The sequence below is a fragment of the Felis catus genome, chromosome F1 (assembly GCF_018350175.1).
Source record: "Felis catus isolate Fca126 chromosome F1, F.catus_Fca126_mat1.0, whole genome shotgun sequence".
Lineage (NCBI taxonomy): Eukaryota > Metazoa > Chordata > Mammalia > Carnivora > Felidae > Felis > Felis catus.
The window spans coordinates 12284064-12302488 of NC_058384.1; the positions used below are offsets into that span (position 1 = coordinate 12284064).

Consider the following 18425-nt stretch of genomic DNA (forward strand, 5'->3'; position numbering starts at 1 on the left):
AGCTGTCAAAAAAGTGACATTTCTACATATTGACCTGGAGACGAGTCCCTGAAAAGGCACTACACAAAAAAATTAAGTTGTAGAATTGGGCACAGTATTTTCTCATTGTTTTGTTAAAAAATCTGATACGTGGGTGTGTGTGTGTATACACAGATACCTGTGTATCTTTATGGGCCTAAGAAAAGGAAGAAAAGATTCCCACCAAACTATTAAAATTGATTACCTTATACACCCAGAAGGAACCGGGAGAGGGAAACTATGCTTTCTTTACAGTTGTCTCTATCCTCTGACTGAAGATAACCCACCTGCCTTACTTGTATAATGTTAAAAATTTCATTAAAACAACAATATTTAAAACAAAAAGCCCATTTAATCATTCTTACCTTCTGGGGAAAGGTCCACCATTTTAGTAAAACTTGGGGCAGTACGTTTGAAGATCTTGGTTCTTTCACCTCCCACAACCACCTCTGGTCCAAGTAAGGACACCAGCACTGCTAGGCTATGAAGAGTAATTGCCACAATGGAATCACTGGTATCACGCAGGCCCAGCAAGACCTAGGAGTAAATCAGGTGGTAAGTGCACAGGACCACACGGCCTGTCTTTTTCCCCATAAACCAGCACCTGGGCTGCAATCAGACCGCGCTTGTTCAGATGACTTCATTTCTTACATGCGTGCTCCGAGTCAGCAGCTGTCAAACTACTGGTGGGCAAGGCCCAATAGGTCCCCCTCCCAATCAATCACAGACCCACGTTGTAGAAAACAATAAAAGCAAAAATAAATCTATTGGAAATCGCATAAAATTATTGTGTTGAATTGCTATGAAAGGTTCTAAGCTTGTTCATGATGCCTGTTAGCTCCCGCCCCAGGACCAAAGGCAGCTGAGTGCTCTGGAGATCTCCAGTCTCTTAAGCCGACAGCACCCAGTACTCCCAGGAGGACTCCAGCAAATACCAACCAGGCCTGACTCTGCTCAGTGTCAGATCGGCTAAGACGGGGTGTTCAGGGTAGTATTGCTGTAGAGGATTTTCCAAATTCTTGGGAGAATCTAAATGCTCCAATCAAAAGACACCGAGTGACAAGAGTCCATAACTGTGGCAGAGGGGCTAACTGCAGACACCTAGACTGACCAATCGTTTAATTTTTCTAGTTTCTAGTTTCCTCATTTATCTAAGATCAAGACTTCCAGCAAGACTAAGATGATGTTCAGGTCCAATGCTAACAAATCAGGCACGTTCTCAGAACAAAGCTGTACAAATAAAGTGTTTCTTTCACAAATGATGAGAATTCCATCAAGTAGGCTAACTGTACAATAACAAACCACCCAAGCCACAAACCTCAGTCATCCTCAAGCCTCTCCTCTCATGAGCAGCTGCGTCCTACCCTTCTACCCTTTATATGTCCCTCTCCCATGACCACTGTCATATGTCCCCCAGACATTGCCTTCTCTTAGCTGGACTATTCCAACAGCCTCCTACCTCCTCTCCCCTCCTCCAGTCCATCTTCCACACTGCTACCAAAAGGAACTTTCTAGCACATAAAAATCAGCCAGGCTATTCCCCTACATAGGACAGAACTCCAGTGAGAGTCTTCACGGTCTTTCACACGCTGAAAACCTATGCATTCTTTGACCTCAGCTCAGGGCCAATTCTGAGACGTAGGAGGACTCCTCTCAGAGGGAGGATGCTTCGTCCCTCGTCTATATGTTCAGAGACAACTACATCAGGGTAACAATTACTGCTGCAAATGGAAGCACCAAGTGCCATGTTGTGCTGCTTGGCCCTAAAGCCGGCCAGACCCCCCGTGGTCCCCCAGTATCCATGCCCTATGCAAACCCACTCTTAATGAACCTCAGCTGACTTCTGTGACTCGCTCGAACCAGGAGAACATAAAAGAAGTGACACTGTCCACTCCTAACCTATGCCTCCAGAAGGCTGCCCTGGCACTTCTGGTAGCCCCGGGCAGCCCTGTAAGGAGTCCACCTCCCTTGATGGAGATGGGACGAAGGGGAACAGAGGCCCCGAGACATCCTGAGACCACGTGGAGAGAGAGGCCCAGCCATCCCCTTCAAGGTGTCAAGGAACCGTTTTGCGTGCGTCAGCCTCAATGGGCCCCAGGGGACTGCTCATCAGCTGACATCATGTGGAGCAACAGAATTCCCAACCTGAGCCCAGTCAATGCAAAGAATTCTGAGAAAAAAATGACTTTTGGGGCACGTGCATGGCTCAGTCGGTTACACATCTGACTTCAGCTCAGGTCATAATCTCATGGTTCATGAGTTCCAGCCCCACCTCAGGCTCTGTGCTGACAGCTCAGAGCCTGGAGCCTGCTTCGTATTCTGTGTTTCCCTCTCTCTCTGCCATTCCCCTGCTCATGCTCTGTCTCTCCCTCTCAAAAATGAGTAAATGTTAAAAAAATTTTTTTAAATAAAAAAATATTTTAGGTACTAAGTTTTGGGGTGGTTGTACAGCAACAGGTGACAAACACCCATCTTTCCCACCTCCCAGCTCCTTGAAAGCAAGGTGTGTTATATACCCCTATGGCCCCAGGACCTATGCACAAGACCTGGCATAAAACCAGGCCTTACAAATAATTTATAAATAAATTAATCTCATAGGAAAACAAATTATTTGAAAGATACCACATGGCTGACAAAATCTTTTAAAACCTCATACTGAGGGAGGGGCCAAGATGACGGAACAGTAAGGAAAGTTTTTTTTTTGTGTCTCTTGTCCCTGAACTGCAGCCAGATTAACACTAAACATCTTGCACACATAGAAAACCGATTTGAGGGTTAACAAAACGATACGCACAACCTGAACCACAGAACTCAGCAGGTACATGGTGCAGAGGGGTGAGCTGGGGGAGAGAGACGCCGCAGAGGGCAGGGAGCTGTTTTTGCTTGTGGAGAGAAGAGGAAGAGTACACAAGGGACTGAACAAAAAAGGGAGAAAGGAGAGGGTTTAAATTCCATTAAGACTCTAAAAAGGGGGAGCGCAGAGTCTGAGGCTCCACAGCTCAATACCTGGCGGTGCTGTGGTGGGAAGGGCGAATCCCCAGGGGCAGAGAGTGTGGCCCGAGGATGCCACGGGCCACAGAAGAAGAGGTGGTTCCCCTGCTGGGAGGACATTTGGTAGAGGCTGTGTGGCCCCCACACAGGCAAAGGTGCCACCGGACCCTGGAGAACCACATTCACTGGAACAAGGATGATAAGGGGGAAGCCTGGTGCCAGATGTGCGTTGTGATTTTCCATAATCACTGAAACACTGCTACACAATCATGTGAACTTTTTCTGGGGCAGGTGGGCACCCGGCCATTGCTTGGTGAGACCCTCCCCCGGAGGGTCAGAACAAGTCAAAGCCGAAGTCCCTCAGAAGTGAGGGGTTGGGAAACACAGCCACCATCTGAGATAAAACTCAGGAGGAGGTGCCGCTTGGCAGCCTGATGGCTTGGTCAAGAACAGTATAAAAGCGGGAAGTGGACAGAAGTTGGAGACAAATGAGGCTTGATTGCCAGTCGGGAAGAACACAGAGTTCTGATACTAGAGACAGGGTGAGACCGGGTAGCTGGGTTATGCCATTTTCATCTGACCCGCACATGCGCATACATGCCTACGTGCACCAAAACAATCCTCCCCAGTAAGTGAAGCAGTGCCCCCTAGTGGAGAATGGGGCCGTTACACTAAGCCCTGCTCAAAAGGCAACCGCACATTTGAGGAACAAGAATCTCTCCGCCTGCTTAGTTTATGCACTACAAACTTCACAGTTTGACTTTTAGGGGAAACCGATGTAATTTCAATCATATTTCAGTCTGTTCACTGATCCATCTATTCAATTTTTTTTCTTATTTTTGAATAAAGACAAAACATTTATTTTTGTTTTCCATTTTTATTAAAAAGATTTTTAACTTTTTTCTACTACGTTTTTTAAAATTTTTTAAATTCTATTTTACTTTCATCATTTCATTTTATTCTATTTCATTGTATTCATTATATCTAATTTTCAAACGTTTTCCTTTTTTTTTCTTTTTTCCTTTTTCTTTTCTTTTCCTTTTTTCTTGAATCTACCAAGCTCCTTCAAACAACTAGACCAAAATACACTTAGGATCTAGCATTATTTGATTTTTTTGTGTTGTTTTTACTTAAAAAATTTTTTTTTACTGATTCCTTTTCTTCCTTCAAAATGATGAAATGAAAGAATTTACCCCAAAAGAAAGAATAGGAAGAAATGACAACCAGGGACTTAATCAACAAAGATACCAGCAAGATGTCTGAACCAGGATTTAGAATCACGATAATAAGAATACTAGCTGGGGTTTAAAACAGATTAGAATCCCTTTCTGCAGAGATAACAGCAGTAAAAGCTAGTCAGGATGAAACAAAAAATGCTGTAACTGAGCTGCAATCTTGAATGGTTGCCACGGTGGCAAGGATGGATGAAGTAGAGCAGAGAATCAGTGAGATAGAGGACAAACTTATGGAAAACAATGAAGCAGAAAAAAGAGGGAGACTAAGGCAAAAAAGCAAAATTTAAGAATTAGAGAATTAGGTACAAGGTTTATGTGAGCAAATCATAGAGGAAAACTTTCCTAAACTGGGGAAAGACACAGACATCAAAATCCAGGGAACACAAAGGGCTCCCATTAGATTCAACAAAAAACTAACCATCAACAAGGCATATCATAATCAAATTCACAAAATACTCAGACAAGGAAAGAATCATGAAAGCAGCAAGGGAAAAAAAAAGTCCTTAACTTACAAGGGAAGACAGATCAGGTTTGCATCAGACCTATCCACAAAAACTTGGCAGGCCAGAGAGGAGTGGCAGGATATATTCAATGTGCTGAATTGGAAAAATATGCAGCCAAGAATTCTTTATCCAGCAAGGCTGTCAGTCAAAATAGGAGAGATAAAACATGTCCCAGACAAACAAATATTAAAGGAGTCTGTGACCACTAAACCAGCCCTGCAAGAAATTTTGAGGAGCATTTTTGAAGGGAAAAAAGATGAAACAAAAAACAAAAACAAACAAACCAAAAAGACCAAAAACAACAGACTAGAAAGGACTAGAGAACACCACCAGAAACTCCAACTCTGAACACAACATAACGGCAATAAGTTCATATCTTTCAGTACTCACTCTAAATGTCAGTGGACTAAATGCTCCAATCAAAAGACATAGGGTAACAGAATGGATAAGAAAACAAGACCCATCTATATGCTGTTTACAAGACACCCACCCACTTTAGACCTAAAGACACCTTCAGATTGAAAGTAAGGGGATAGAGAACCATCTATCATGGTAATGGTCGCCAAAAGAAAGCTGGAGTAGCCATACTCATATCAGAAAATCTAGACGTTAAAATAAAGACTGTAACAAGAAATGAAGAAGGGCATTATATCATCAAGGAGCCTATCCACCAAGATCTAACAATTGTAAACATTTATGCTCCAAATGTGGCAGCAAACAAATACATAAATCAATTAATCACAAACATAAAGAAACTCATTGATAATAATACCATAAAAATAGGGGACTTCAATACCCCACTTACAACAATGGACAGATAATCTAAACAGAAAATCAAAAAGGAAATAATGGCTTTGAATGACACACTGGACCAGATGGACTTAACAGATATATTCAGAACATTTCATCCTAAAGCAGTGGAATACACATTCTTCTCCAGTGCACATGGAATGTTCTCCAGAATAGACCACATACTGGGACACATTTCAGCCTCAACAAATACAAAAAGATCGACATCATACCATGCATATTTTCAGACCACAATGCTATGAAACTTGAAATCAACCACAAGAAAAAATGTGGAAAGATAACAAATACTTGGAGACTAAAGAACATGCTACTAAAGAATGAATGGGCTAACCAAGAAGTTAAAGAGGAAATTAAAAAGTACATGGAAGCCAATGAAAATGGTAACACCACAGCCCAAAACCTCTGGGACACAGCAAAGGCGGTCAGAAGAGGGTAGTATATAGCAATCCAGGCCTTCCTAAAGAAGGAAGAAAGGTCTCAGATACGCAAACTAACCTTACACCTAAAAGAGCTGGAAAAAGAACAGTAAATAAAACCCAAAACCAGTAGAAGACGGGAAATAATAAAGATTAGAACAGAAATCAATGTTATCGAAAAAGAAAACAAAACAAACAAACAAAAAAGAAAACAGCAGACCAGATCAATGAAACCAGGAGCTGGTTCTTTGAAAAAATTAACAAAATTGATAAACCCCTAGCCAGTTTGATCAAAAAGAAAAAGGAACCAAATAAATAAAATCAAGAATGAAAGAGGAGAGATCACAACTAACACAGCAGAAATACAAACAATAATAACAGAATATTATGAGCAATTATACACCAATAAAATGGGCAATCTGGAAGAAATAAACAAATTCCTAGAAATATATACACTACCAAAACTGAAACAGGAAGGAATAGAAAATGTGAACAGACCCATAACCAGTCAGGAAATCGAATTAGTAATCAAAAATCTCCCAAAAAACAAGAGTCTGGGGCCAGATGGCTTTCCAAGGGAATCCTACCAAACATTTAAAGAAGAGTTAACACCTACTCTCTTGAAGCTGTTCCAAAAAAATAGAAATGGAAGGAAAACTTCCAAACTTTTTCTATGGAGCCAGCGTTACCTTGATTCCAAAACCAGACAAAGACCCCACTAAAAAGGAGAACTACAGACCAATTTCCCTGATGAACATGGATGCAAAAATCCTCAACAAGGTATTAGCCAACCGGATCCAACAACACATTAAAAAATTATTTACCACGACCAATTGGGATTTATACCTGGGATGCAGGGCTGGTTCAATATTTGCAAAACAATCAATGTGATACATCACATCAATAAAAGAAAGGACAATAACCACATGATCCTCTCAATAGATGCAGAGAAAGCATTCAACAAAATATAGCATCCTTTCTTGATAAAAACCCTCAAGAAAGTAGGGACAGAAGGATCATACCTCAAGATCATAAACGCCATATATGAAAAACCCAACGCTAATATCATCCTCAATGGGAAGAGAAACTGAGAACTTTTCCCTTAAGGTTAGGAACAAGACAGGGATGTCCACTCTCACCACTGTTATTCAACATAGTACTGGAAGTCTTAGCCTCAGCAATCAGACAACACAAAGGAATAAAAGGCATCCAAACTGGCCAGAAGGAAGTCAAACTTTAACTCTTCGCAGGTGACATGATACTCTATATGGAAAACCCTTAAGATTCCACCAAAAAACTGCTAGAATTGATCCATATTCAGCAAAGTTGCAGGATATAAAATCAATGCGCAGAAATCGGTTGCATTCCTATACACGAAGAATGAAGCAACAGAAAGAGAAATCAAGGAATTGATCCCATTTACAGTTGCACCAAAACCCTTAAGATACCTAGGAATAAATCTAACTGAAGAGGTGAAAAATCTACATACTGAAAACTATAGAAAGCTTATGAAAGAAATTGAAGAAGACACAAAAAAATGGAAAAAGATTCCATGCTCCTGGATAGGAAGAACAAATATCGTTAAAGTGTCAATACTACCCAAAGCAATCTACATATTCAATGCAATACCTCTCAAAATAACACCAGCATTCTTCACAGAGCTAGAACAAACAATGCTAAAATTTGTATGGAACCAGAAAAAACCCGAATAGCCAAAGCAATCTTGAAAAAGAAAACTGAAGCTGGAGGCATCACAGGCCCGGACTTCAAGCTGTATTACAAAGCTATAATCATTGAGACAGTATGATACTGGCACAAAAACAGACACTCAACTCAATGGAACAGAATAGAGAACCCACACGTGGACCATCAAATGTGTGGCCAACTAATAATCTTGGACAAAGCAGGAAAGAATATCCAATGGAATAAAGACAGTCTCTTCAGCAAAAGGTGCTGGGGAAACTGGACAGCGACATGCAGAAAAATGAACCTGGACCACTTTCTCACACCAGACACGAAAATAAACTCAAAATGGATAAAGAACCTAAACATAAGACAGAAAGCCATCAAAATCCTAGAGGAGAAACCTCTTTGACCTTGGCCACAGCAACTTCTTACTCAACACGTCTCCGGAGGCAAGGGAAACAAAAGCAAAAATGAACTACTGGGACCTCATCAAAATAAAAAGCTTCTGCACAGCAAAAGAAATAATCAGCAAAACTGAAAAGCAACTGACAGAATGGGAGAAGACATATGCAAATAACATATCAGATAAAGGGTTATTATCCAAAATCTATAAAGAACTTATCAAACTTAACACCCAAAAAACAATCCAGTGAAGAAATGGGCAAAAGAAATGAATAGGCACTTCTCCAAAGAAGATATGCAGATGGCCAACTGACACATGAAAAAATGCTCAACTTCACTCATCATTAGGAAAATACAAATCAAAACCACCATGAGATACCCCCTCACACCTGTCAGAATGGCTAATATTAACAACTCAGGCAACAACAGATGTTGGCGAGGATGCGGAGAAAGAGGATCTCTTTTGAACTGCTGGTGGGAAGGCAAACTGATGCAGCCACTCTGGAAAACAGTATGGAGGTTCCTCAAAAAATTAAAAATAGAGCTACCCTATGACCCAGCAATTGTACTACTAGGTATTTATCCAAGGGATACAGGTGTGCTGTTTCGAAGGGACACAGGCACCCCCATGTTTACAGCAGCACTATCGACAATAGCCAAAGTATGGAAAGCGCCCAAATGTCCATCGATGGATGAATGGATAAAGAAGATGTGGTATATACATACACTGGAGTATTACTTGGCAATCAAAAAGAATGAAATCTTGCCATTTGCAACTATGTGGATGAAACTAGAGAGTATTATGCTAAGCGAAATAGTCAGAAAAAGACAAATATCATATGATTTCATTCATATAAGGGATTTAAGATAAAAAACAGATGAACATACAGGAAGGGAAGCAAAACTAATATAAAAACAGGTAGGGAGACAAAACAGAAGAGACTCATAATTATGGAGAACGAACTGAGGGTTGCTGCAGGGGTTGTGGGAGGGGGGATGGGCTAAATGGATAAGGGGTAAGGTGCATTAAGGAATCTACTCCTGAAATCACTGTTGCACTATATGCTAACTTGGCTATAAATTAAAAAAATAAAGAAATAAAGAACTCATACTGAGTCAAATATTATCTCCTAAAAGTTCGCAGCGACCCAGAATATGACCTTAAAATGAGGTCATCCTGGGTTAGAGTGGGCCCTAAGTCCCATGAAGCGGACGGGCCTGAGTTACGAGCCAAGACATAGCAGGGACCGGCCGGAATCAAGCTGACACCTGGAGTTCAGACCGGCCTCCAGACCCGGGAGAGAACTTCTACTGCTTTAAGCCATGCAGTTTGGGGTCATTTGTTAGGTGAGCCATGGCAAACCAACATAAACCGGAGCCCCAGAGTGGGTGACTCATTACCTGGTTCCCCAGAGGCTGATAGACAGTCTGAAAACCACTGGTAGGAATAATCTCATCTTCCTCTTGGTTATAATTTAATTTGTTTATGGTATTTAATTATGGACACGTATACTTTCTATCACAAAACATCCACAAAGGGTTCTTGGTCCTTTCCCCAAGGGATCACACCTGGGCGGCTCAGCCGGTTAAGCGTCTGTCTCTTGACCTCAGCTCAGGTCCCGATCTCAGTTTGTGAGTTCGAGCTCCACATCGGGCTCTGCGCTGGAAGTGCAGAGCCTGCTTGGGATTGTCTCTCCCTCTCTCTCTGCCCCTCCCCTGCTTGTGCTCTCTCTCTCTCTCTCTCTCTCAAAATAAATAAACTTAAAAAAACAAACAAAAAAAAGAATTAGCAAACAGAACTACGGTTTTTCCCAGCTTAAGACCAAACACCTTAGTTTAATCGATCTGCCTATGTGAATGGGATGGGAACGCAGTCTGAATTTCAGCCCTGGGTATCCGAGGAGCTTTTCAACCCGACGGGGGACTCCCGACCCCCTAACCTATCACCTCAGCGCTGCGAACCCGCCCCCTCCTTTCAGCCCCCAAACTAGCAGCGGCCGTCCAGCCTGCGCCCGCCGGCCGTCTCTGACCTGTGGCAGGATGACTTTCTTCAGCTGCTCCGGAGTGAAGTGCTCCACGTAGGCCTCCAGGTGAGACAGCAGCACCATCCGCACGTGCTCCTCGTGCACCTCAAACAGCTGCAGCAGCACAGGGATCACCCGCGACCGGAACAGGGCCGGCGACAGCAGGCAAGGCACTTCTCCCCGCGCGCTGTCTACCCCGCGGTCAGAGGCGGTTCCGCGTGAAGAAGCAAATGGTCATTTCAGCGAAAGGAGCATGAAGGATAATTTAGAAACTGAGCCCAGAGCTTCCCACACATTCTAGGCCCCAAAGCAAAGGACACCTTTCTGGTTGACTCAGATTACTCAAGGGTCAGCGACCTTAAACACGCTCTGCCTTGTGAAATACTGTGCCACGCTGAACCTGCAACAGAGAAAGCTGGCGTATTTTGAGGGACTCCTGAATCAGCAACTCTTTATACATCTGTGTTTAACCAGTGAGGAATTTCATATACTAGGGTAGATCAAGGACCGTGGCTGCAATTTCATCTGCAGAACCAGGAGGTGTTAAATGTCACAACGGGATTTGATGCAGCGGTCCTCTCTTCCTGCCAGTTATGGTAGCGGTGATGAGAGATCGCTGTCACAATCATGTGGGGGCCTTTACAAATAAATAAATACATATACAGTCCTGCCCCGGCTGTCCCACCATCAGTGGATCGGCCATACAGGCACATTTTTAAAAAGGTCCCCAGGTGATTCAGAAGCACAGCGCCATCTAAGATCTACTGAGTAAAGGGATGGCAGCTGGGAAGAAAAACTCTAGGACCTGAGACGGATGTCATGTGTGTCAGCTACAGTTGAACTGAAAACAGACACAGAAACAAAAACCCTCAGGGAATAACAAAGGCTGTAACAAAATTCTATGCTGTAAAACAGTTACCTATGCTGCTGCTTTGTTGGGTGGAGATCTTTTAAGAAAATAAATTCTGAAAATAAATTCTCTAACCTGGTACGTTCCCATCTACAGTGCTTATGAAGTTATAGAGTATCAGAATAATAACCTTAATTGCACATTCAGAAAAAAACGGAAGCTCCAGGTAGGAAAGTCATCTCCTGCCTTTCAGTCTTTCCACTGAAAATATAAAATAAGTGGGTTGCTCTTGGGAAGCCAGAAGGCACAGGCCTAGGTGCGCCTGGGTGGCTCAGTCAGTTGAGTGTCCAGCTCTTGATTTCAGCTCAGCTCATGATCCTAGGGTCACGGATTGAGCCCCGTGTCGGGCTCTGTGCTGAGCGTGAAGCCTGCTTAAGGTTTTCTTCCCTCTACCCGTCCCCCATTACACTCTCTCTAAAAAAAAAAAAAAATTAAAGGGGCGCCTGGGTGGCTCAGTCAGTTAAGCTTCTGACTTCAGCTCAGGTCATGATTTCATGGTTCATGAGTTTGAGCCCCACACTGGGCTCTCTGCTGTCAGCACAGAGCCCGCCTCAGATCTTCTGTTCCCCTCTCTCTCTGCTGTGCCCCACTCACGTGCGTGCTCTCAAAAATAAACGTTAAAAAAATACATTAAAAAAAAAAGAAGGCACAGGCCTAACTGCAAATGCAAAGGCCCTGTGAGGACGTACGCCTTATCTTAAAACTTCATGTGCATTGCATACTTGAATCTTACGTGTTTATGTGTGCGTATGTATGTGTAGATGTATGGTTTTTCCAATATACCACCTTCTACAATAAATCTGACTCTCCAAGAAGATGCTCCTTATTTACTCCGTGGGCTCTGGTACCCAGGTTTGAGTCAAGATCATCACCTCAGGGACCAATGACTCTTTTGGAGCCATACTCTAACTACACCATGCAGTAATCTCAGTCTGCTCAAATAAGGACTAATAACACCTGAACTCCTTAATTACCAACAATCTTTTGAAAAAAATTCACCTTTTTTGGGGCCAAGCAGATGAGGCAGAAAACTCTTAACGGCTACTGGCTCTGCAAACACCAACTGATTAAGCAGAAGAGGCACCAACCGCGAGGCGATCAACTCCTCGGACAAGCAGCTAACTCTGTCCAGCAGGAATCTGAGGGGAAAGAAGAAAAGCCTGGGCAGCCGGTGGTGCCACTGTATCCACTTCCTCATCCAGTGTAGACACACGCAGCCCTCCCCTACTTCAGTCAGAGGGAGGCACGGGGAAACGTGGACAGAGGAGGTGAACGGCCGATGCAGGGGATCTAAGAAAAAACGCAGGGGGCGTGAGACAAGGCCACCAGCGCGCACACAAGGTCCCATCCACGCTACGAAGGATGCAGGATGTTAGATTATCTGAAGTTTCCATAGGAAACAAAATTCAGGCTTTTCTTACTAACTCCCTAAGGTCACACCCGTCAAAGCCCTCTGTCAAGAACACACAGGTAATGGGGCGGGGGAACAGTATCACGGCCGCTGCACAGCCACCCTGCGCGGATGGTCCTGCTCCTGCTGCGCGGGGAGGCCGTCAACAGGACAGGGCTCCCCCAGGCTCGTTCCGTTCCCGCCACCTCTTCCGATGGCCACCCCCACGCAGCTGTCGCCCTGGCATCCCGGCCCCTTCCAGGACCCTCAGTGGGGCTGCCCTCCTCCGCGAGCCCGGTACCCCCGCCCACAAACGTGCTCACGGCTCTTCTGCCCTTAAAAAAGTCCTTCCCGACTCCATCCCCTTCTTCGGCTACTCTCCACCGGCCCTTCTCCAAACCTTCCCGCAGGTCTTCCCCAGTGTCCGGGCTCTCGCCTTCCTAGCGAATCTCTGCCCACGCGGCCGGCCAGGATCCCCACGCCCTCAAACAGCTCCTCAGACGGGGCGCTCTCCGGGCACCTGACGGCGTCCCCTGCCCTTCCTGAGCTTTACTCTGCCGGGGACGCCAGCCTTCCCGGCCTCCCCCGCACCTCCTCTGGCCATCGCCGCTCCATCTCATTCCTCGACCACCATCTTAGAAGGCTGGGTGGGGGCCCCACGGTCAGTTTGGGCGTGCCATGCCTCCCATGCTACCGCTTTCTCTGGGAAACCGCCACCAATGGCAGGCCAGTGAACCCCAATACTCCTCTCCGGCTCATCGTATGCGCGCGTCTCGCCCGGGCTTCAGAGCCACCTGGTCAAAGGCCCACGCGCATCTCCATCTAGAGTCCCACGGCCCCTTCACGCCGACGCCCCGAACACCCAGCTCCTCACATTCCCTGCCCGCGAGGGCCTCTCCTCGGGTATCCTCCGCGCGCTCTTGGTGACGATCGCCACGGCCTTGCCAGCGTTAGAAGCGGGGCTCATCTGTGTCGTCCTCCTCGTACCATCGCTGCCTCACCTCAGGCCTCCCATCGAGGCCCACCACAGGCCACCGGCCGACCCAAGTCCCGTAAGAAATCACTCTGCGCCCTCCAAGGGCAACAGAGGGAGCCGCCTCCAGGGAGATCCGACCGTTTCACAGCCCGCGTGCTCCGCTCACAGACAGCGGCAATGCTCCTCACGGCCGCGTCCGAGGGTGCCCACCTCTCACCCACTGCGGTGTGGGAACGCGCGGACTCACCCGCCTGCCTGCTGCTCCGTACACGAGGCACAACGCCTCCATGCGTTACTTCGCGTTGCCCTCTGCCTGCCATACCTCTTCTCTAACCACCTCCTCCCTCGACCTCTGGGCCGTCGGGATGTCCCCCGCGAGCTCAGTCACCACTTAAGCACTAACTAGCCATCCCAGGGCCCAGCAGAAAGCCCGACACGCAGGCAACGTTCGAAAAACTTTGTCCAAGAAAGTAAACGTCGGACTCATCTCTCCGGAGATGAGTCATTATGTGGACTTAACCCAAGGTACTGAATTTTAAGCCCTTAACTTTCTGGACTTACTTGAAGAATTCAGTTTTTTCCTCTTCACTCTTCAATGTTAAACTTTTCAAGAAATTCACAACTTCTAGAAAATCATTCCTAAATGCCAAAGAGAAAAAAAAAAAACACGCAGGATGGCAAATTAGAGAAGGTGTATTCAATACTGAAGCCATAACCACAGACCGGGCTGTAAAAATAGTCAAGGAAACATTCTCCTCTGCCAGTTCGAAGACTCCATTATATAGGGGCGCCCGGGTGACTCAGTTGGTTAAGCATCGGATTCTTGATTTCTGCTCAGGGTCACGATCTTGTGGTTTGTGAGTTCGAGCCCTACGTCGGGCTCTGAGCTGGCAGCACAGCCTGCCTGGGATTCTCTCCCTCCCTCTCCTTCTCTCTGCCCCTCCCCGCCGCGCGCACACTCTCTCCAAAAAAAAAAATGAACGTTTAAAAAAAAAAAAACCTGTTAAAAAAAAGAAGACTCTATTATAACTGAGTCGCTCAAGAGACAAATACTGCGAACGAGCCCGTGGAGCATCCGGCGTCTTAAGAACAGCAAAGAGATGCGCGAAGAGGATTCAGGCTCCGGCACACACGGTGGGCACACCGACGCCCGCCACCTCGGCGGTGTTTTTGCAACCACAGTCACGGGAACCTGCGCCGCCACAGGATGTGGTGAGCGGAGCCGTCCTGGCAGAAATGGAAGCGATGCAGTGATGCATTGCAAAACAGCCACTGAACCTCAAGTCTGCTCCGGTGAGAGCCGTCAAAGGGGCCGGGGAGACCGGCATGTCCGTGCCAGTCATGGGAGCCTCCCCATTTCTCCTGCCGGAAGCCGTGCAGTCATCTCCTCAGCCGGGTGGGGGGGCGGGAAGGGGGGCTGTGAGCCCCCCGGGGGGAGGGCAGCTTGCATCGAGTCCGGCGGGAGGAGGCTGCCAGGCCGGGGGCCGACGCTTCAGCACACGGCCCCACCGCATGGCCAGCCACCTGGGGCTCCCCATTTACACCTGCACCCCTTTCCCTCTGGCTTTAGTAGCAGAAGAAAAGCACAAATGTCACAACCGAAGCCTAATCGAGTTCGCGCAGCTGCCTCGGCAAGAGATGCCGGCCCGGGGCCTCCCGCTGGCTTCTCCTCACGGCAACCGTCAGATTTCAGGAAGGGGGAGCTGGTGTGCGTTCTGGCTTTCCCGTCTCTGTTTAAAACACAATCCTTGGGGGGCACCTGGAGGGCTCAGTTGGTCAAGCGTCTGACTTCGGCTCTGGTCACGATCTCATGGTTCGTGGGTTTGAGCCCTGCGTCAGGGCTCTGTGCCCTGTGCGCGGAGCCCGCTTCGGATCCTCTGTCCCCCTCTCGCTGCCCCTCTCCCACTCGCGTGCTCTTTCTCTCTCAAAAATAAACAAACGTTTAAAAAAAAAATACAAAAATACAATTCTTACTAGACAACTTTTATCAAACAGTGGAGAGAATCTATTTGCTATGAAGGATTCTTTGTAGAGACCTTGTATCAAGGTAAGTAAGATATTGCTATGAATCCTCTAAAAGGACACAGAAACACCTTGGTTAAAAGACTCCTGTGACGGGAAAGGTTTTGAACAGTTTCTTTGAAACCAGAGTGGCCAATAAAATCCTAGTAATTATAGTGAAACTACCTGTGCCCCATTTAATAACATGGACCCCAGTCCTATGGGAGAGGTAATTCACCCCCTCGGAGGAGAGCACCGGCTTTCCCTCCGCTCCGGTTTGTCTCGGGCTCTCCAACTGCTGACACGTGAGGATCCTTAGTTTCAAAAGGACAGAACATCAGCTTTGCTACTAAAAGTCATGAATGTGAAATTAACCCGTGCGTAATTTCTGCGGTCACGGAAATGAAGAAAAGGAGGACACGTAATTGAAACTAACCTTGAAGAGAGGTCCAAAACCATCTCTGAATCCAGAGGCAGTATTAACCTTATATTGTGCCCCTCCCTCTAAATCGACTTCCTTGCATTTCCATCAGGCATTACCAAACAAAGACGACAATCTTCTGCCTGAAGACAAACGAGCTCCTTCCCCCTCCCCCAACAAGAAAACTTTTCAACAACAACAAACTCCTAGAACACAATGGCAGCAGAAAGGAGTGGCCGTGTTTACGAAGTTTCTCGATTACCTGACCAGTGCCACCCACTAGATGCAGCGTGGCTTCTAAGGGCTCTGGCTGTAACTTCCAGACCCAGGCCTTCACCACAGTTAAAGATTTCTAGAACTTCCTGTGGTAGGAACCCGAGAGGCAATCCACTCTCGCCCCCTATCCTCCCATGCGGATGTGACTTGACCTCTCCTATGCCAACAGAAGGGACTGTGTGACCCGGGGGCCCCGAAACCCCACCACGGGACGCGGCACCTGGGAGCGGCCGGGGAAGCCCGCCGGGTGCCCTCACCTGAAGAAGTCATGGGACAGTAAGGTGCGGAGCGGCGGCCGACATGTGGGGATGGGATTCAGCAGGGTTGAGTGCAAGGTCTGTTGGAAGCTGGAGAGAACGTCCGCTGAAACTGAAATCCAGAGGTACAGTTAGTTTCCAAGCCTTCTCCCTCCTTTCAGGACCTCTATAGCTGGAGACTGACGGGAGCAAAAACCAACCTGTAAAAAGCCCAAACAAACAAAGCCCTGGCTGTTGCTAAACAGCTTCCGGCTCACCTGAAGCCACACTCCTTGGCAGGTGTAGAAAATTCATCTGCCAACACATCCAGCCCCACCCCCACGGGCCTCACCTCTGTGTCCTTATCTCCCAGCGGCAGGTGTAACTCAGCTCGGGCCTAGAGGAAGTTTAAGAAGTGGCTGGTCTGAGGGCCTTATGGACCAGGGTTCCTCACCCACAGAACAAGAAAAGTTATCTGAATGACTGTGTTTTCTATTCTCTCCAGGATGGTGCATAATTACCACCATTCTAGACACAGAGGAGTAGTGGGTTCATTCCCCACAGGGCATGCCTTAGGGCCTTAATGGGGTTTAATTCTCAAGTATTCAGGCTGAGACAATTTAGAGCGAGTGCTTGTAACTTCAGGATGCTGCAGAAGCCTGGCAAAAGAAGTTGCGTTAGAAGTGCCCAAAGCTTCGGCAAAGTGCGAGCCAGGCCGGGAAGGGGCCTAACGAGGCATGTACCCCCCCCTCCCCCCCCAGGCCCGTTAACGGGCGGACAACCTAAGGCCTGGGGTGGCTGGACCAGAATGAAGCAGGCCACCAGGCACGCCATCAAAGAGCTCGAAAGAGAGAAGAAAACAATGTGTTCAGGAGCCTGGGCTCTTGGGGGCAACAAAAGAAAAGGTAATGAGTAAATTACATCAAGAAGAAAAAACTCAAAAGGACTTGGAAAGAATAAAGATAAGGAAACGTCCAGCTTGATTCAGATTAAATAAAAAGTGCCGAATCCTCCTCTCTTCTTCAGATCGTTACATATAAATCGATAACAGCACTCATTTACCTGGCTGACTCAATAAGGAACAGAGTCTTTAGACCACAAGTACCAATACCGATTGATAAGATTATAACACGTGATATGAACAGAGTCGAAAGTGGTTCCTACTTAAACTTCTTTAAAACTCTGCAAAGAAATCAAAGCTTCTTTCCTCAGCGCTGTTAAGATCTGCCATACACAAGTTATCTGGTAAGCAACAGGTTCCTTACTATGGTCAAAGACTGTGGTCCTCTGAATCCACCCAGAACAGGCTGTGAATGACCTTCCTGCTTATTCTGTGGATGTAACAGTGCAATAACTCACCCTGTCCACTTAAGACTGTGAGCAAACTTTCCACCAATGTCCCAAATGAATAGGCATCCCGGGCATGTCCATGTGACTCTGGCAGAGTTGTGAATTCTGGAGACTAAAAGCAGTAAAGATCATTAAACCCAGAGAATCTGCCTTAGAAACCCGATCTACATTTTCTCTGAAGCACTCTCTCCCATTTTTGCATTGATTATACTTAAAGCCAACTATAGAGTACCACACACTGGCTTACAGGCTCTTAAAACCATGAGGGAATGCAATTTATCAAAGATTTTAAAATATCAAACAAGGGCCAAAAGAGAAAACGGGCCTAAATATGATATATGTCTGTGGCTTTCAAAAATATTTTTGACGGCAACCCACATTTTTAAAAATTTTATTATTATTATTATTATTGTTAGTGGTGGTAGTACACACACACACACACACACACAAATACACATAATGGAAACAAAACTTTTATAAAACAATACTCAGACTTACTGATATTTTCTATTTTATTCCTCCTCCCCTCCCCCGCCCCAAATAACTGTCAGGACCTCTAACTTGATTTAAAACCCACAAGTCAGTCTGAAAAACACTAGTACATACACATAGTACTGATTTGGAACAACCTGATTTATTTCAAGTCTTAGGTCTATATTCAAGGTTATAGCTGGGTTGGTATTTCCTGTATGTCTCTGGGGATCGTGGTCTGTTTTACGGTAATTGTAAGAAAAAATTTAGAGGGAGCGACGGCCTTCGCGTGTCCTGGTAAATATAATC

General features: G+C 46.0%; 2 protein-coding genes across 28 annotated transcripts in view; both read right to left on the reverse strand.

Moving 5' to 3' along the window:
• SELP (selectin P) overlaps positions 1-18425 on the reverse strand; it is a 1134746-nt gene that overhangs the window by 207121 nt on the left and 909200 nt on the right. The gene's annotated exons all lie outside the window — the stretch shown is intronic.
• Positions 1-18425, reverse strand: part of SCYL3 (SCY1 like pseudokinase 3) — a 42152-nt gene that overhangs the window by 5914 nt on the left and 17813 nt on the right. For 15 of the 16 annotated variants that reach the window (XM_045049125.1, XM_006942681.5, XM_045049129.1 and 12 more), the window contains 6 exons: positions 17655-17757; positions 16317-16428; positions 13923-14000; positions 11995-12134; positions 10092-10276; positions 384-555 (listed from right to left, as the gene is read on the reverse strand). In XM_045049125.1, the coding sequence (XP_044905060.1) occupies positions 384-555; positions 10092-10276; positions 11995-12134; positions 13923-14000; positions 16317-16428; positions 17655-17757 (790 nt within the window). The remainder of the gene's footprint in view (positions 1-383; positions 556-10091; positions 10277-11994; positions 12135-13922; positions 14001-16316; positions 16429-17654; positions 17758-18425) is intronic. The other variant, XM_045049126.1, reaches the window with a different exon arrangement.